Below are 21,066 nucleotides of genomic sequence, written 5' to 3' on the forward strand. Positions count from 1 at the left end.
TACACACACACACACACACACACACACACACAGTACACGTACACACCCAAACAACACGTGTCAACAAGTCTGAAATAGATTATAGCATTCTTTCAAGAGCATACCTGTCCCTGAAAAGAGTGTGCATGTGCGCGTCCGTGCGTGCGTGCGTCCGGGCGTGCGACCGTGCGTGTGTGAGTGCTCTTTAAGCATTAAAAAACCTCTTCGCCCTCTGCTCTACAGTCTGCGGTATATAATTCTCACTGGCAATTTGTGAAGAAAACATTGTTCACTGTATCATGTAGCCTCGGAAACCCAGACGTTTTCATTTCCAGGGAGAAAAAAAAAATAGTCTGGGACCGAGTCCACTTCAAGTCGGCATAGAGTAGCGCAAACGTCCGAGTAGCGCAAACGTCCAGTCTACACAAGAATGCTACGAATGGCACTAGGTGTCACATGGACGGACCGCATCAGAAATGTGGACCTCTATGGGGACCTACCACGGGTCACGGACAAAGTCAGAGAGAGAAGGACGAGGCTGGCAGGGCACTGCGTCAGGCGGCCAGAACTAGAGGCATGTAAATTGACTCTATGGGGAGCCAACCCAGGGCAAAGCCAGGAGGGGAAATAAGCGTACACCACCTATGTAGACGTGCTGCGGCGCGACAGCTTGGCTGCCAACACTGCAGAGCTCAAGAACCTGATGTTATAGATAGGAAATTGTGGAGGGCAACGATCCAGGAATCCCGAGTTGGTGTTGGCTGTAGACCTCACTCTAACACTACTGACAGACAGACAGACAGACAGACAGACAGACAGACAGACAGACAGACAGACAGACAGACAGACAGACAGACAGACAGACAGACAGACAGACAGACAGACAGACAGACAGACAGACAGACAGACAGGCAGTTCATTATCTAGGACAGGTGTGTCAAAACCTTTTTCAGAGGGGGGCATATTAGAAAATATTAAGGGCCAACTATACATCTCCTAACATAATGTACCGTCGGACTACAACAAAGTCGCATAGATATGCATCTCATTTAAACCTATTCCATTTAACTATTCATCATCAATATTTAATTTCAATGGTCTTTTTTTTAAGCCTTATATGTCACATTACCAAATGTAACCAGACAAGCAAGGTACAGTCATTACAAGGAACACTGACACATTATACTCTGGGAAATGCCCAGGTTAAAAAAACTTGAATGTAAAAAATGTCCCATACTGTTGGGCGGCTCGAGCCGTTCATGATACAATGAACCACCCCCAATCTTTTTTCGCCCAATTAAAGAACAGGTCATCTGGCTCTAGAAGATGTAACCGTTTCACAATATTGACAAATAGGCCTATAAAAGATACTTAGGATGCGGTATCCATAGCAACATTAACAATATACCAGTAGAGATGATCAGTAAAGTGCAGCGACAACACTGAAGGAGTGATTCTTCTCAGATATCCTACTAGAAATGCGCCACGTCTCAGTGTGCGTACGTGTGTGTGTGTGCATGTGTGTGTGTGTGTACGGTTGTAATGCACGTAACTCGAGAACCGGTCGACCCACCGACTTCACCTTCGACGCACGCGTTCCACACCCCCGCAGGGAGTGCAGTGCCAGGTATCGAGTCGGTCGGACCCACGGTTCTCCAGAACCACCGCAAAAGGCTCTGCCAGTGGGCCTAATGAGGCCAACTCCTTTCACCTGGGCCAGGCTCTGCCAGTGGGCCTAATGAGGCCAACTCCTTTCACCAGTGCAATTTCCAGCCTCTGCCTCAGCCAATTGAGGCTCAACCAATCAGCCTCTGCCAGTGGGCCCAATTGATTGCCAAGTACACTTTTCAGTTTGCACTGCAGTCTTCACACACAGGCACATACACAGATCTCCATGTGGGACACCGGCTGACAGTTAAAACGGGTGCTATGGCAATGTATATCATTAGGTTCCCAAGTTGCGTCGTTCCCAAGTAGGTCGGTGGCCGACCGAGACGGGCACGTACAGCCCCACCGACTTCATATTCGACACACACGTTCCACACCCCAGCAGGGAGTGCAGTGCCCGGACTCACGTCGGTCGGACCCACGGTTCTCCAGAACCACCCCAAAAGGCTCTGCTCAGGCTCTGCCAGTGGGCCTAATCAGCCTAAATCCCCTCACCTGACCTGTGCAATTTCCAGCCTCTGCCTCAGCCAATTGATTGCCATGGCAACCCCACACCTGACAATTCATTAGCCTACTTATAACCAGTCCACTTTTCACAGTCAGTCAATCAGCCCTCTTCACACACAGGCAGAGACACCGTCTCCACACCATAGCGCAAAACTTTCTTAAGCTGCGCACTTCTTAAGCTGCGCGCAGCTTAAAGCTTGAGTTTTTAGACAGCTGGTGGATGGAAATTAAGCTCCACCTCCGCGGAAGACTTGAGCGGAGGAGAGCGTTTCCGGGAATCTGGCCGTCGCGCAAGTATTCGGCGGAGGTGGAGCTTAATTTCCATCCACCAGCTGTCTAAAAACTCAAGCTTTAAGCTACGCGCAGCCGAGAACGTGCGCAGCTCTTTTGACCGTGTGGCAGCACCTATACAGAGATCTCCATGTGGGACAAGTTGACAACGGGTACTATTAAGATTCAAGATTCAAGACTTTATTGCCATGTCAACAGGGTTGATTGGAATTTGTTTCAGTGCACTAAAAACAGACATACCAAAAGACACATAATCACATCACATATTCAGACAGTAGAACAAGATACAAAAGTACAAACATCATACGAGGGGGACCAATAAATAAGAAGAATGCAAAACGTTACAATTCATCGCAGTTACAAAGCAGCTTCACGCTGTAAAGTGCGAGTGAAAAGAGGGTCAGCATTCAGGAGGCGAACAGCCTCGGGATAAGTGCTGTTCTTAAAGCGGGAGGTATTGCACTTTAGAGACCGCAGTCTCTTACCTGAGGGCAGGGAAAAGAGAAAAGAGAGCAGGCAGGGTGGGAGGGGTCGGAAATCACCTTCTGCATCCTGCGCTTAGAGCGTATGGTGTAGAATCTACACCATACAACGCTCATACGGCCACATTGCGCGAAAGGTGACTTGATGAGGGCCGCGGCCAGTTGCAGCTCATATGGGTTGACTTACACTACTTGATACTTGGCTTTGTTTTCTAGACTGTTTATTGACATAAATTGACTTTATTTGTATTACAGTTGTAGGCTACAAGACGTTTGGTATGAGATGTGGAAAAAAGACCCAATAAACCACTCGAAAATGCCCACACACACCACTTTTAAAAAAAAAACCCAGAGTGCCCACGTTTTACATTCATTTTTTTGACATGTTTTTTTTTATTAAAAAAAAAGATTTCTTTTTTTTTTAAATAAATGGCCAGTGGGCCGCATTGGGCGGCTCCGCGGGCCGCCAGTTTGACACCCCTGGTGTAGATAGAGGAGACGGATGGGAGGTCGAGGCCAATGATTTTTGACGCTGTGCACCCTTTCCAGCTGTTTCCTCTCTAAGACGGTGGTGTTTCCATACCACACCGAGACTGAGAAGACGAGGACACTCTCCACAGTGGCTCTGTAGAAGTGAACCAACGCCTCCCCAGTCACACCGAACTTCTTTTTTTTTTTTTTTTTTTTTTGTGGCTTTCACCTTTATTTTATATATTTTATGGAGGGACAGACAGTAGGCTGACAGGAAATGGGGCGACAGATGGGGGGAAGACATGCAGTAAAGGCCGTCAGGATCGGGAGTCGAACCCGCGGCACACTGCCAGACTGGATTACCAGCCAAGGTGCCTGGACCACTGAGCCATGGCCCAGGCCACACCGAACTTCTTTAAGAGGCGTACTAGGAAGTGAAGCCTCTGGTGGGCTTTACTCAAGATGTTACTAGTGTTAACTTCCCATTTCAGGGAGCAGCATATAGTGGTGCCAACTGCCAAGGAATTTTTAAAACTGTCGACCCTTTCAACAGGCTGGTCATCGATTACCAGGGTTAGGTTCCCAAGGTGCATCGTTCTCAAGTAGGCCGGTGGCCGACAGCCACTAACCACACCAACCCCTCCCATTCATCACAATAAATCATCTTTATCGTCAGCTACATATAATATAACGTGCTTTTCCACTAGCGCTCAAAGGACTCCTAAAGCTCATAAGCCCTGAGGGTGTGTACTCTAGATAGCCGTCGTACGAGTTCACAAGTCCAGACATGTTGTTGTTGTGAGCTTGTAAGAATGTCTCTCGTCCAAGAATGTTTTCCTCTGAGAAAAAACCCTAACCGAACCCAAACACGGCTCCGTAACATCGGTGGATTGACTTATTGAACTGGAATGTGTGTGTTTGCAGAATGGGTACAGTAACAGTTCCAGGAAGGTATACAGGTCAATACAAAGTAAACTCTGCTAAGGGGATAAAAGCAGGAAAAGCACTAGTAACGCCTTGTTTACACAAGGGTCCTCCTTATGTAATCATACAGGCCCTCGTTTATCTATGCCATTTACACCCACAAATGGGCGTTACGACGTAATCACCGTCGTTGACTTTGTCGCCTGCACCTGTTTGTCTGACGAGCAGAGCAGCATTGACCGACCAGCTGACAGGCATCTGAAGTTATGTATTCACTCCTAATAGCTGTAAAACGAATAAATAATACATGTGGATTAACAATATTTTGTAAAGGCATACATGTGTGATGTGAAATTGGTATCGGTGACTTCCAACTGTACAAACAATTAAAAAAAACTTGTTAGGTTAGATGCTTAATCAAACAGTGCTTTACAGGCTCTGTTCAAACATGCGAGCGGGCGAGCGCTGCAGTCTCCGAGATGATTTTGACCACGGGACAGCAGCCTAGAAATAATCCCGTGATAAAAAAAAAAATCACATTTTGATTTTGGACACGCACAGCCTATTTTATTTCCAAGTGACAAAATGACATGCATGTATATCCTGCCTATTTGCAATGATAATTACAGGCTAAGCTTATGTGCTTAATCGTTCACCTAATTAAATAAGTGCTTTAATTAAAACCCATTTTGACCTGAGATCAGTTTCTAAAAATGTCTTCTACATCCTGACAGTTTTCTGAAAAAGCTATGTTTCTATGTCAGTCGTTCTTCGATTTTTCAAAAATAGCAGACCTACAAGCTCGTAGCGCGCCACTTGGTGGCGCGCTATGAGCTTGTAGATCTGCTATTTTTCAATAGCTAAAGCATAATATAATGCTAACACCAAAAGGGGTTCCGTGCAGATCATCAGACCTACAGTAGGCTGAGCGCTTCTTCTGCGAGAGCGTTTCCGGGACTCGGGACCGGCGGGCGGGCGGCGCCGCTGTTTAACCCGTTTAGACCCGAGTTAAAAACATTCACTTTGAAAGAATATATATTCAAATATTTGCGCCACATTTTTACGATTTTTCAAAAATAGCAGACCTACAAGCTACGAGCTTGTAGATCTGCTATTTTCCAATAGCTAAATTATAACAATGTTTAAAACACCAAAAGGGGTTCCCGACCAAAATGGGTTAAATCTCGTCATGGACAGTGCTGAGGTCTCCAAACCTACATTATGTACCAGTGCCGTTCCCCAAACTTGTTCATGACAACAATGAACCCCAAAATGACACTAATTAGCCCAGCGGACCCCCATTTGAAGAGATACGCCAGGGACCCCCATAAGAGAAGATTGTTACGGCTCTAGCAGTGATTCTCAACCTGTTTAATATCAAGAATTGGGCTACGGACCACCCATTTAAAGCGCAAATAACATGCATTTTAAAAATGCTTTTAATATCATATTGTCTAGACTATGTCTAATGGTTTGAGTCTCAATCACCACTCTGATATAACCAGGCCTTGTAATTTCTTTCTGGACTTTGCAAGCAGTTTTAGCTGCAGTACCACAATGTCCTGAGGTGGTGGGGGTGCTGATATGCAGATTATTTAATATTTGAGTCATTATAATACTGATGCAAGATAAAACCAGGATTGTTTCCATTCCATGCCAGCTTGGAAAATCAACAATGGTGGACATTGTAAACAAAGTGGAAATGCAAATTTGGAACTGAAGACTGAAGAAGAGGAGGAACTAGAAAAAGTGCCCTTCTGGGCACAGGTCTCCACCAGGTGACCTGTGTGTGTGTGTGTGTGTGTGTGTGTGTGTGTGTGTGTGTGTGTGTGTGTGTGTGTGTGTGTGTGTGTGTGTGTCGCGGCTTGGCCTGTTGTAGCGCCACCATGAGGCTGATTTGAAAACGGTCAAGTGGCATTTCTTCCAAAGCCTAGTGGGAATATGCATGCACAGTTTCAACACAATCGGACGCTGCGTTGAGTAGTTGTGGCGATTTGTACAAAACAGGTAGAAAGCGGGCTACTCCTGAAAAGTTTAGAAGCCAATCGTAGCCAATGAGGGTGGATTATGAGAAATCAAACAGACCTGTCTTGATCACATGACTATGGAGAGCATGTGTACCGATTTGCGTGAAATTTGGATAAAATCTGAAGGAGTAATATTAGAAAATGTGTTTTACATATGTCGGCCTCCTGGTGGCGCTATAAAGAGCAGATGTGAAAAATTCCAGGAAAAGGTTTTTCCTTGGCCTCTAGGGAGTTGGCATACAAAGTTATCCACAGAGCCGTGCAGTTAGAGGTAAAACACTTTTCAGCCAGTTATAGCGCCACCATGAGGCTGAGTTGAAAATGTTCATGTGGCATTTCTTCCTCGGCCTAGTGGGAATGTGCGTGCACAATTTCACGGAAATCACACAATGTATTCATGATTTGCAGCATTTTGTTTGAAACTGAGCACTCCTGCGAACTTTGGAAGCCAATCTTAGCCAATCAGGATGGAGTCCGAGAAATCTGAAAGACCCGTTTCGTTGAATGGCGCTAGAGCATGGGTTTTCAACAGGTGGTCCGTGGACCACTGGTGGTCCGTGAAGGTGTTGCATGTGGTCCCTGACCATGCATTTAGTAATGTAGGAAAGTGAAGATTTATTGCATTGACCACAAGTTAAGAAACAATGCAGTAAATGATCTGGTGACAAACGATGACGCGTCGATGTTGTCAGTTACTGGGAAGTCGGATGTCAAGAACTTCCACAGAAAGGTGAGTTAGAATCTCAAGGGAAACCGTACCGGTTTGCCTGGTTGAGTCACCATTATATGGAAATGTGCCCATAATCAATCGCAAGTGTCTGCTTACTCATAGAGTAAGTTACAATGAACAGCAACATGAGTTTAATATGGAAGGTTAATTTCTTTCCCCCACACCATGCCCATAAACCCCCTCCCAACACAACAATGGTCCCCAGGTTAATTCTCAGTCAGGGTAGTGGTCCCCAGGTTGATTCTCAGTCAGAGTGGTGGTCCCCAGGTTGATTCTCAGTCAGGGTGGTGGTCCCTGGTTCATAATCAGTTGAAAACCCTTGCTCTAGAGAGACTGTGTACCAATTTGCGTGATGTTTGGACAAAATCTGTAGGTGTACTGTCCAAAAACTTGTTTTGCACAAAGCGGCCTCCTGGTGGCGCTATAACAGGCCGTTCTGGAAATTTTGGGGCAGAGGTTCATCGTTGGCATCCAGGGAGTGTGTGTGCAAAATTTGGCATCGACCGGGTTAACGGTGCCGGAGATTAGCTGGTCACAGACGGACGGACGGACGGACGGACACACGGACGGACGGACGGAGTGCAAAACATACTCTCTCCCCATGCCTTGTCATGTGGAGACAATTATACAAAGTAGGGTGACATTGATGACATCACGATGAGGCCAAAATCAGTTGAGCTGTTCCTGAGAGCAATTTCCATTAAAACACCCATATGATATGAAAGCCTGATTGTTCAAAATTGGTTATATGTGGGGATAGAAAACACATATGGGAGCCCCAAAAACACAAAATAAATTGAAAAAGTTTAATTTTATGTTATAGGTCCTTTAATGACATTTCTATCTCTGAGACCCCAAATTATATTGTAAAATCAATGTTAATTTAACAAAAAATAACATTTGTACACTCTCAGAGATACAGACCCATAAGGGTCCATTTGGTATTTTGGTTCCAAACTATCACTCCTACCCCCCCCCCCCTCAAGGACCCCACTTTGGGAACCACTGCTATATACTGTACGCCTGGTGTCATGTACAACGGTCTGCGTCGAGGATAGAAACCACACGATCCAAACCTGTGCAGCGCACGTGATATCTTCACTCATGACCATCCAGCACACACCAGCCTTCATCATCCTCATCCATGTGTTTACATGCATTCATTCATTAATTCATTCATTCATGAATCAGTGACCACTGCCATAAACGTTGATTATGAATTCCTGCCTGCCTTGTCACTGTTGCCAGCTGTCTGTCATTAACGTGGCGCCACTCACAGTCACAGCAGTCCGACCTCAGGGGGAGGGGGGGGGGGTCGCTTTAACGCGCAGTGCACTGCGCAACTTCTTAAGAATGGGTTTAAATAAATATATGAGGGGGCACGGTGGCACAGTTGGTAGTGCTGTCGCCTCACAGCTAGAAGGTCCTGGGTTCGATTCCCGCTGGGGACGCTGTGGGTGCTGGCGGCGTGTCCCCTAGGGTAGGTACCCTCACAAAAAACATGCAGTAATCCTGGTCTCTAAACTGCCTCCCCCTGGCCAGCCGGGGCGCCTGATGGAGGGGAAAGGAACTGGTTGGAATAACGTGTTCCTTCCACGCGTTACGTCCATCCAGGGAAACTCCCCCCTGGCAGGTGTAAAAGGAGCAACTTGGACACTCAGGCATGAAGGAAGCATGAGTTCAAGTCCGTTGCTCTCCCCATGTCCCCCATATATGGGGACTAGGTTGGCGGAGGGTGTGTAGAGCCCAGGATCACATTAGATAATTGACACAGGGGTGAAAAATGGGTTACAAAATCGTGGGATAAAAAGTATAAAAAATAAATAAATAAATAAATATCCTACAAACTGATTCCATTCATGACGACGTAACTGTGATGTGTGACTAATGTAGCCTGCACACTACTTGACGAAGGTCGTACCCACACCCACACAGAATAGTCATACTGGCAAACACTGCGGTTTCGCTCCAGTGTGAAAAAATGCACACTTGAAAGTAGGTGTGCGTGCGTGCGTTCGTGCGTGCGTGCGTGCGTGCGTGCGTGCGTCAGCCGTTTACGATCACATGATAAATGCCGTGCCGATGTGACCGCTCGCCGAAAACCCACGCTCGCCTCGAATTTGAGGCAGAATGTACACTCCATTGATAAATGCGGGCCATAACCCTCAAACCACAGAGTAAACCCTAAGCCAAGCCAGACACGCTCCATAACAAAAGGTCCTCAACCACAGAGAAAAAAAACCTACGGGGATGCACAAATATATATGCACAACCACCAGACAGAAAACCCATTAGAACAGATTAGGAGAAAACAAAAATAAAAGCTGCCTGGCATACTGAAAAGAGACTACCCAAAAACCAAAGCAAAATGGAATGCTATCTAGCACTAAAAATAGAATACATTGGCTGAATACCTGAGCACGGTAAACGGCCCAAAGCTTAGGAAAGCATTGACTAGGTACAGACTCAGTGAACGCAGCCTTGCAATAGAGAAAGGCCATCACAGACAGACCCCGCTCTACAAGGGCAGACAGACGGCGGAATGTGGCGGAAACAGAGCTACACTTTCTAACCAGAGACACATACTGAACATTAAATTCCCATTTGCAATGAAATGGACAATTTTACGTCATATAGTGTAAACACACAAACATCGATATGTCGTAGGAGTCTTTCAACTCTCAACTGCCAGTGAGAAGTTGGTGATGATGTACGATGATAGGAGCGCCCCTCACTTCACACGGGTGTGATTTGTTTTGTACACTATTTAAATATTTTTGATAAAACAAATTGGTACGTCTGGTATTTGTCCCAAAGTGACTGCAAAAGCTTGGTTCTATTTGTTGCTTTATACCCTGTATATATATATAACAACGCAATGTGACATTTTTAATATTTTGACACTTTGCTTTGGCAATGTAAACGTATGTTTTACAATGCCATGGGTGTTTCCTTTGAATGGAATTCGCTGTGTGTGTGTGTGTGTGTGTGTAAATATTAGTTTTTCTACTATACACTGTGTGTGTGTGAGAGGTGACTCAGGTGAGTCGCATTAATTTGTGCACACACACACACACACACACACACACACACACACACACACACACACACACACACACACACACACACACACACACACACACACACACACACACACACACACACACACACACACACACACACACGTGACAGGAAACCATAAAGCGGGGTCAAACACTGTCCCAGTTGGGGACATACAAAATAAACTTGACCTTTGACCTTGATTATGAAACAACAATCAGTGCTAGAAAGTACCTCAGTACATTTACTTAAGTACTGTACTACTGTACTCTGTACTTTTGGCGTTTTGAGCATTATGTTACACTTTAGCCATTGAAAAATAGCAGATCTACAAGCTCATAGCGCGGCACAGAGTGCCACGCTACGAGCTTGTAGGTCTGCTATTTTTTTTGTTTAATCCTGAAAATGTGGTGCAAATCTTTGAATATATATTCTTTCAGAGTGAACGTTTTTAACTCAAATCTTTGCTTCTGGGGGGGGGGTCCCTGGAACAACATATTTTTAGATGGGGGTCTGCAGCCAAATAAAGATAATTCTGGGGGTCCTTGACATGAAAAAGGTTGAGACATTAGAAACATGAGGTTTTTCAGAAAACTGTCAGGATTTAGAAGGAATCGTCCTCGGGTCTAAATGTGTTAAAGGACCACTTCACCACTATTCAACCTACCTTCATATAATTGGTCCTCACTAATAATACACATGATAAAATAGCATAAAGATAGCAGGGCTGTGGGCAGTTCAGAAACCCGGCCGCCACCAGTGACATCACCATCGATGAGGAACCCAAGCTAATATAGAAACTGCGTGGCTTTCTGTTCCTGAAAAGGTCCGATGTGAAAATGGAAGCCATCGTTCTCACGATAATACAAATCTATAAATACAAATCTACAAATCATGGACACTGCAACGAGCTGCAGTGTGCACAGGACGCGCACAGAGAGAGAGAGAGAGAGAGAGAGACTCCACAATACATGCAATGTCCAACACAGTAGGGGAAGTTACTTTCTCCAACACATATTCATATCTTGCGTATACTATATATACGCTCTGTATCTAAAATGGTGCATTTATATAGCGCCTTTATCCAAGGCGCTTTACATAGATTGTGCATTACATTCACCCATTCACACACACACACACATTCATACACCGCTGGCGGCGGAAACCATGCAAGGCACCAACCAGCACATCAGGACCAATTAGGGGGTTCAGAGTCTTGCTCAAGGACACTTCGACACTAACTCTGGGGGAGCCCACAGGGTTCGAACTGGCGACCTTGCGGTTACCATCCAGCCACTCTACCCCTGAGCCACCGCAGTTGATGCAGGGTTTTGTGGGGCCTGCTGGTTTTGTCTTGACCGCCATGTTCCCGCCTTCCTGCAGGCCTTTAACCCATTCTGGTGTTGTAACCCACTGAGCAATTTTTGGCTTGTAGACATCTAAATGACTGGGGTGAAAATAGTCTAAAAATGAAAGTGTTTTAGCAGTCTAGGCTTAGATTAGACGTTGAAACAACGTTGTTTCAACATCTAATCTAAGCCGGTCTACATTTAGACCTTGATTAGCCAGGCTTTTTATCCCAGTTTTTAAACCATTTTTGTAGCCATTTAGACGTCTATTAGAGTACAACAAGTGCTTCAGGATACAGATCACGGGTACAGGAAGTATCGCCTTCTCCATATATGGTCGACTGCCAATGATCGCAGACACTGAAAAGAATTTTGCCGATGCCTGATCAGCTCTCGGCTTGGGCATGCCTGCAATCTGCAGGCCCCTCACGACAATATAAATTGACTGCTACAATAACCTTAATAATAGAGACAATACACCATAAATAAATACTGAAACCAGATATAATCATTAGGGAAGGTGTATGCATGTACTATGTGTACTATATGTAAACTCTTCATTTCCATTTTCCAGCCATTCAGTTGCATAAAAAAATAATTTGGGGACCCCCCAAAATAGTTTGGCGACCCCCCGAGGGGTCGCGACCCATGGGTTGAGAACCCCTGTATTAGACTACAAAAATGCTCAGTGGGAAGCATTACTTTACCTATTGAAAAATAGCATATCTAAAATGTAGACAGATAATTCTTCTAAATCAGAAAACTGATTTAGAAGACTTTTTTTTTTTAGAAAAAGGGTTAAATATCGCCCGTAGCATTTGCGTTGGGTACCGCGGGCTACCGCTCCCGATAAGACCAGGGGTTCCAGCGACCCCTAGAGGGTCCTCAGACTTAATACAGGCCAGGGGTTTCCACCAAACCTGTGTGTGATTTTATTTTATTTTTTACATGAATCACTTAAACTAGCTATAGCAGCTAGCATCCGTATTCAGAGAGGAACATTGGCCGTTTCTGTAGAGGGGGGAGAAAAAAAGAGCAGGCCAAGTACAAGTTTTCCAAGTGTTGAGGGTTTAACCATTTAGACCCGACTGTGGAGCGTATGTGCTCAAGGGAGGGCAACAGATTCCTGAGATTCCTTTGCGAAGCCCCGCGGAAGCATGAGCGTGCATGAGCGCATGTTCTGGTCCGATAAGTCTCGGAAAAGATGCGCTGTGATTGGCCAGTAGTCACGCCCCTCCCGTCAACACACATGGCTCCAACGAACTGCAGCAGCCAATGAGGCATCTATTATTTGAGTGGTGTAAAGTTGTAAACCACTCCTACAACTGGCTTTGTTAGTTTACGTGTCTGTCTGTTTGTCTGTCTGTCTGTTCGTACCAAAAAATGAGAATGGTTGCTATGGTCACCCAGTTCACACGGGTGTGATTTCATTACGTCAGACCACAGCTGATCAGTCTAAGACCTTACACCACTCAGTTCACACGGGTGTGATTTTTTCTATATCTATGTATCTATGTTCTAAATCATGACAGTTTTCTGAAATACCTCATGTTTCTATCTCAGTGGTGCTCAATATTTCACGTCAAGGACCCCGAAAATTATATGTAATTGGCCGCCGACCCCCATCTGACAATATGTTGTTCCAGGGACCTCCCCAGAAGCAAAGATTTGAGTTAAAAATGTTGAAAGAATATATATTCAAAGATTTGCGCCACATTTTCACGCTTTTTCAAAAATAGCAGACCTACAAGCTCGTAGCTTGAGCATGTAGGTCTGCTATTTTTCAACAGCTAAAGTATAACATAATGCTTATACAACCAAAAGGGGTTCCCGCCCAGAATGGGTTAAAAGAGCCTATACATTTAATATTAGTTATGCACAACTCCATATAGGCCACTGGTGAAACACACTGCGTTGTTAGCACACTGCTTCACACAACAGATACTCTGTTACATTACAAACACTAGAGCGGTGGCCTACTTGGAACGATGCAAGTTGGAAATGCATTCCCCACTCAGTTATTACGTCTGTGTCCTTTTTTATGCCCATATATGGAGTTATTTTTTAGGCATGCCCAAATATGGAGTCTATGCAGACGTCAGAACACCGTTGTGATGTCAGAACAGGCCAGCTCCACATGGCGGTTCTGGACAACTGTGGGGCCGACCGACTCAAGGCCGGGAACTGGAACGCGTGTGTCGAATTTGAACTCGGTGGGGCAAACGGTTCTCGAGTTGCGTGGATTGCGCGCACGCGCACACGCACGCACGCGCGCACGCACGCACGCACGCACACGTGCACGCACACGCACACGCACACACAGGTCACCTGGTGGAGACCTGTGCCCAGAAGGGCACTTTTTCTAGTTCCTACTGAGATCCCACAATTCATAGATAGATATATGCTTGAGTACGGATGGAGGAAGGCAGGTATAGAACTCAAATGCGGCCAAATTTGACTGAGGGGCTGCTATTGGATTTGTTTTGAATTTTCGTTTTTACATGTCATATGTCATAGCTTCAAATTGACATATTGGTTGTTCAGTTTGACCCACCAGTTTTGGAGATATGGCTTATAGAGTAATGTCTTGCAGAGAAACAGCGAGTTGAGAAAACAGGCTTGAAAGGTCCACTTCTGTGGACTCAAACATTACACCTAGCTACATGTTTAAGCATTTATTTACTTTTTTTTTTTTACATGATTGGGACTGTTGGGACTGGGTTGTAAACACACGATAACTAGTCGACTAAAACTAGACTAAAACTAAAACTTCAGGTGACTAAAAACTGAATGGAATTTTATTCATAAGACTATGACGACTAGTAAACTCAAAATCAAAATGTGCTGTCAAAATGAACACAGCAGGGGCGTCCGCTGGCCTAGCGGTCCAGGCGCATCATGCCACATATATATATAGGCTCTGGCCTGACAGCGCGTTGCGTGTTCGAGTCCCGTTCATGATGACCTTTCCTGCTATGTCTCTCCCCTTCTCCCTCTCTCTCTTTCCTGTCTGTCTTCACTTGATACTATCAATAAAGGCAGAAAAGCAAAAAATCATATCATATCATATCATATCATATCATCATCATCATACTATAATTCACGCAATGTCTGAATGTCTCTCACATCAAGTATTTGTCTCTCAGAAACCGTCGGAGCTACAGTCACAACACTTGGAGGGAAGGTTCATAATAATTATTACAATTAATGTAATAAATGATTACATCAGTCGGCCTCATGGTGGCGCTAGAACAGCCCATTGTACAATTTCACTTTCACTGGATTCCTTGGGTCATGACGCATCTCCCCATATAGGTCACGCCTATTGCGTCAGGATAGATTTTCCGCCATTTTGACTTTTCTTCAAAACACACTTTTTGCTCTTCCACCTACAGCTTTTGTGCAAATCTCACACAAATCGGTACTCATGATCTCTGCACCTATCCGATTGAAACACCACAGGCAGAATTGTCATAGTCCGTATCGTTCAGCTGTAATCGGCTTCCAAAGTTAGTGGGAGGGGCCCGTTTCAAAAAACATAACACAAATCACAAACGGAATTTCCAATCCACCCGGGATTGTAATCACATGTCGAGGGTGGTTTAATCAACGGAGAGCCCAACGCAATTCCATTTTCATCCATAGGGGGTGCTGCAAATGTGGAATTTGTAAACGTTTACTGCAAAAACATGCTTTTTGGGGGATAAAACCCCTCCTAATTACTTACACATGATCACAGGGGGTGACTTGACATTGTAATTGGCTAGCTAAATCAGTGGGGGAGGGGGCTAAAATTTCCCAAGCCGTCTGTGCCATCGAGCAAACCACACTTTTCCCCAGAATTGCACCTTTCCTGCACTACTTGCGGGTCCATGTGTTTGGTTATAGGCTGATACATACCAACAGTCCTATACAGTCATGATGAGTAGCACATGTCAGGAGCCACGGGTGATTTTAAACCTAGGGATGCTCCGATCAGGTTCTTTGGGACCGATACCGATCACCGATGGTTTTTCTCATGATCGGCCGATACCGATAGATCTGATACCGATACTGATCTTGTGAAATGTTGCAAATTTCCAAAATGATTATATGTCAAAACCCACGTCAAAACTGTTCCTGTGTGTGTGGGGAGGAAGGGGAGAATGTTTAGGCCTGTCACAAAAATGCAAAATGATGTTATACTATATATCTGATTGACATTTATACCACTTAAATGGTGTAAAAGGTAAAAATGGTTTCTCCAGATAGAGTAGATTGCCGATCACAGACAGGGTAATGCCGATATGGCCGATATGGATCGCTGGCCGATTATCGGAGCATCTCGACCGGCAGCACAGGTTACTTTCAACCTGCAACACGTGTCGGGAGTGACGGTGTTGTCGGACTAATGGCTGTAGGACTGTTGGTATGTCTAACCAACGTATGCACCCCTCAAGGGCCTCTGACACCAGACTGATTACACCTCAAAATGCATGCGTCAATAATAGGATCTATTACATTGCTGTACCCACACTTAGGTGGTTCGGCCATCTGGTTAGGATGCCTCTCGGGCGTCTCCCTATAGGGAGGTCCTCGAGGCACGTCCCACTGGGAGGAGACCTCCCCGGGGCAGACCAAGGACCAGATGGAGGAAACACATCGACTCACTGGCCTTGGAACGTCTTGGGATCCCCCCCCAGGAGGAAGTCACTAATGTTGCTCTGGAGAGGGAAGTCTGGAGCTCTCTGGTGGAGCCGTTGCCCCCGCGACCAGACTACGGATAAGCGGTTGAAGATGGATGGATGGATATATTTGAACTAAGGACTAGTAATAATAACACAGCATAACTTTTTTTTCAACATACAACCTATCCACCAATCACATCACATGTCACACACTGACAATACAACCTATCCACCAATCACATCACATGTCACACGCTGACAATACAACCTATCCACCAATCACATCACATGTCACACACTGACAATACAACCTATCCACCAATCACATCACATGTCACACGCTGACAATACAACCTATCCACCGATCACATCACATGTCACACGCTGACAATACAACCTATCCACCGATCACAGCACATGTCACACGCTGACAATACAACCTATCCACCGATCACATCACATGTCACACGCTGACAATACAACCTATCCACCGATCACATCACATGTCACACGCTGACAATACAACCTATCCACCGATCACATCACATGTCACACGCTGACAATACAACCTATCCACCGATCACATCACATGTCACACGCTGACAATACAACCTATCCACCGATCACATCACATGTCACACGCTGACAATACAACCTATCCACCGATCACATCACATGTCACACGCTGACAATACAACCTATCAACCGATCACATCACATGTCACACGCTGACAATACAACCTATCCAACGATCACATCACATGTCACACGCTGACAATACAACCTATCCACCGATCACATCACATGTCACACGCTGACAATACAACCTATCCACCAATCACATCACATGTCACACGCTGACAATACAACCTATCCACCGATCACATCACATGTCACACGCTGACAATACAACCTATCCACCAATCACATCACATGTCACATGCTGATAATACAATCTATCCACCGATCACATCACATGTCACACGCTGACAATACAACCTATCCACCAATCACATCAGATGTCACACGCCGACAATACAACAAAAAAAAAAAAATCTTCCAGGGGCCACAAGGGGGCGCTCCGTGGGCCGCAAATGGCCCGCTGGCCGCCTATTGGGGAACCCTGCACTATACAGCAGGGACGGGCAACTTTGACAATGGAGAGGGCCACTATATTTCCACAATCACTCCACAGGGCCACATTGCATATTACTGTCGTTGCGAAAATAGCCGATCTGCAGATGCGACGCATTTTGAGCTTGTAGATCGACTATTTTTGCTATATTTGAATTGGAATCCTGAAATGTAACCTTTTTATTTAATTTCAAATGCATTTAGTTATAGTTATATATATATATATATATATATATATATATATATATATATAACTTTACGAACTAAATACGAACACACAAAAAGACAATAACATTTTAATACTAGTCATTAAGCTACTAAGCTACTAATTTAGTAATTAAAGCGGGTCATGTTTGCATGATTGAAATTGTAACAGCTGAAATCAATAATATATCAGTATTCCAATATTAACTTGAGGGCCACATTAAGTGAAGGTGAGGGCTGCATGTGGCCCCCGGGGGCCGCCAGTTGCCCATGCATGCACTACAGATAATTATACTTATGTATTCACTCCAAAAAATGTATAGCCATAAAACTAAAGCTATAGAGGGGAAATGATGTGTAAAAAAACACATGTAGGGCCTACATGTGTTTTTTTAGGCCTGTTGGTTTTGTTATGTAAACACGCGCAGATATACGATGCCTAAAAAGATGTTGAGGTGTGTAACAGTGTACGCTGCAGGTCCCAGCTGGGTTTGCACGGAGTAATCTAGTAAGAAGAGTGGCGACACTATAGTGTTGACTCCCGCTGTAACAATGGAATGCGGAAGTGCTCATTCCATCTCAATGGGATAGTTCCAGCCATATCGGAGCAATGTTTGACGTGTCGCTACTCTCCTACTCTCTACACTCTGGGGTTTGCACTGAGGTTATATATAGACTCCCACACACACACACACACACACACACACACACAACACCAAGGGATACCATGACCACATGCATGCACTATACATTACACGCACACGCACGCACACAGACACACACACTTTGTCAATGGGATCCGTCTTACCTTGACACTGGAAGCCCTGCTTTCCAAAGCCCCTGAGAAGGAGAAACAAGAAGAAAAACGCACACCTGAATATGCAGTCTGTGGAATGCGCGCCCACCCAAACACACGCGCCCACGCACGCACGCACACGCTACATTCAGAGGGTCCACTCGGACACGCTTGCGCGCGCATTCAGGTGGTTCTCTCTCTCTCTCTCTCTATAAGTATCTCTCACCATCCATTCAGATAAGTATCTCTCACCACACACACGCACGCGCACACGCACACGCACACACACACACACACACACACCCACACACACACACACACACATTCATAAAAGTAGCTCACACAATACATGAATTAGATTCAAAGAATTCTCACTCACAGGGGAAATAATTCCACATCCTCAGAAAACCTCACACACACACACACACACACCACACAGACACACAGACACACACACACAGTCCTCCACCTGCCCTCCTCCAGTTACCAACATAGATGTCAGTCCATGCGGTAAAACGACCGCTCTGCGGCGACACACACATGCACGCACGCACGCACACACACACACGCACGCACACACACAGTCACACTAACACGTCATTATGTGGGCTGCTGCTGTCGCATTGAGGAGAAATCAGTGGCAAGCGGAGGAATGGCGCAAAATACCAACGTGACAACAACAGTGTGTGTGTGCGCGTTTGTGTGTGTGCGTGTGTGTGCATGTCCGTAGGGACAGTCAGATAATATCAGCAGCAGCAAGTGAATCACCTGTGTCCCGCAGACTGTCAAACACACACACACACACTGTTGTCACGTTGACATTACTTGTATTAGCTATACTTGTGAGGACGTCAACGTTTTAGGATGCTGGTTTTATGAATGGCATTTTAACACCTAAACCAACATGGTCTTGCCATGCTGGGCCGTGCAGGGCGTCACATTCTACAATACTTGTGAGGACATTTGGCATAATAGCAATATCATCACGCGCATGCATGTGCAGTGCGCCACACAGACACACACACACACACACACACACACACACACACACACACACACACACACACACACACACACACACACACACACACACACACACACACACACACACACACACACACACACACACACACACACACACTAAAGTCCATACAGTATTAACAGAAGTTTATTATATTCATATAAATATTAATTGTACATATAAAGTCTGTACAGTGCTTACAGAAGGTTAATTATTATAATAAATATTAACATTAGCCTACCATATAAAGTCCGTACAGTGCGAACAGAAGGTTAATTATTATAATAAATATTAATAATATTTGTACCATATAAAGTCCGTACAGTGGGAACAGAAGGTTAATTATTATAATAAATATTAATATTAGCCTACCATATAAAGTCCATACAGTGGGAACAGAAGGTTAATTATTATAAATATGAATAATATTTTTACCATATAAAGTCCGTACAGTGTGAGCAGAAGGTTAATTATTATAATAAATATTATAAATATTTACCATATAAAGTCCGTACAGTGCAAGCAGAAGGTTAATTATTATAATAAATATTTACCATATAAAGTCCGTACAGTGCGAGCAGAAGGTCAATTATTATAATAAATATTATAAATATTTACCATATAAAGTCCGTACAGTGCGAGCAGAAGGTGGGCTGCTTGAAGAACCTGGCGGTGAACTTGTGGTTCTTCACCTCGTGGATGTTCTTCTGGCGCAGCGCGCCCTGCCGCGCGAAGCCCCGCAGGGTGGCCTCCGGGCCGGGGGAAGGGCCGCCGTTCTCCTCGGCGGCGACTCCCCCCCCGGCGGCGGCGGCGGCGCTGCTGCTGCCGGCGGAGGAGGAGGAGGTGCTGGTGGAGGTGGTGGTGGAGGTGGAGGTGCTGGTGCCGGTGCTGGCGCTCAGGCTGCCGCCGGACGACGAGGAGGACGTGCCCGTGCCGCCGCCGCCGCTGCTCGCGTCAGCCATCTTTATATAGAAACGAGGAAGAAGGAGAGGAGGAAGAAAAAAAAATACAGCAGCAGCAACAGCAGCAAAGCCAGCCAGCCAAGCCAAGCAGGCAAGGGTGTGTGTGAATGTGTGTGTGGGTGTGTGAGGTGGGTGGGTGTGTGCGGGCGACGCGCGGACACGGACAGACACACACGCACGCACGCACACACACACCGCCCGGCTGAACGGCGAAACTATACCGAAACGGTGTCGAGACGGAGAGGAGCGCAGGTGTCTCCTCCTCTCTCTCTCTCTCTCTCTCTCTCTCCGCCCAGTGTGTGTGTGTGTGTGTGTGTGCGTGCGTGCGCGTGCGAGACAGACAGACAGGTACTTCCGGGCAGGTCCCCACACCACCCGTGTGTGTGTGTGTGTGTGTGTGTGTGTGTGTGTGTGTGTGTGTGTGTGTGTGTGTGTGCGTGCGTGCGTGCGTGCTCCTGCCAGCTGAGCACCACTAGTAGCTGCTTCCCTATTAGCTGTCAATCAAAGATTAGGCGATGACACACATTGGCATGACTGAATACAACATTTGATTATTATTTGCATAAATTCATATTTGTATAAATAAACAAACAGTATTTCACGTACATAACAAACAGGGACGATGACGACGATGTGTCGACGCAGTGGAACGACATCAGCTGGAGGACAGTCATGTGTGCAATAGCTCCAAGTTTTAATCTCAAATCTCTCCACACAGCACAGTCAACATGGATGAGTCAATCTAGCCTCAAGCAACTCAACACACACTGTAATAATGCTATCTGGCATCTAGA

At 45.5% G+C, this 21,066-nt stretch overlaps 1 protein-coding gene across 1 annotated transcript in view; it reads right to left on the bottom strand.

Moving 5' to 3' along the window:
- The window catches only part of LOC306922249 (protein kinase C beta type-like), a 183,505-nt gene extending 163,013 nt beyond the window's left edge, over window positions 1-20,492 (bottom strand). The window contains 2 exon segments of the mRNA XM_079499683.1: window positions 18,302-18,333; window positions 19,929-20,492. Of these exon segments, the coding sequence (XP_079355809.1) occupies window positions 18,302-18,333; window positions 19,929-20,272 (376 nt within the window). The 5' untranslated portion in view covers window positions 20,273-20,492.
- Between the last annotated feature and the right edge of the window lie 574 nt (window positions 20,493-21,066).

The sequence above is a fragment of the Electrona antarctica genome (genome assembly GCF_951216825.1).
Source record: "Electrona antarctica genome assembly, chromosome: 4".
In the NCBI taxonomy this organism is placed as follows: domain Eukaryota; kingdom Metazoa; phylum Chordata; class Actinopteri; order Myctophiformes; family Myctophidae; genus Electrona; species Electrona antarctica.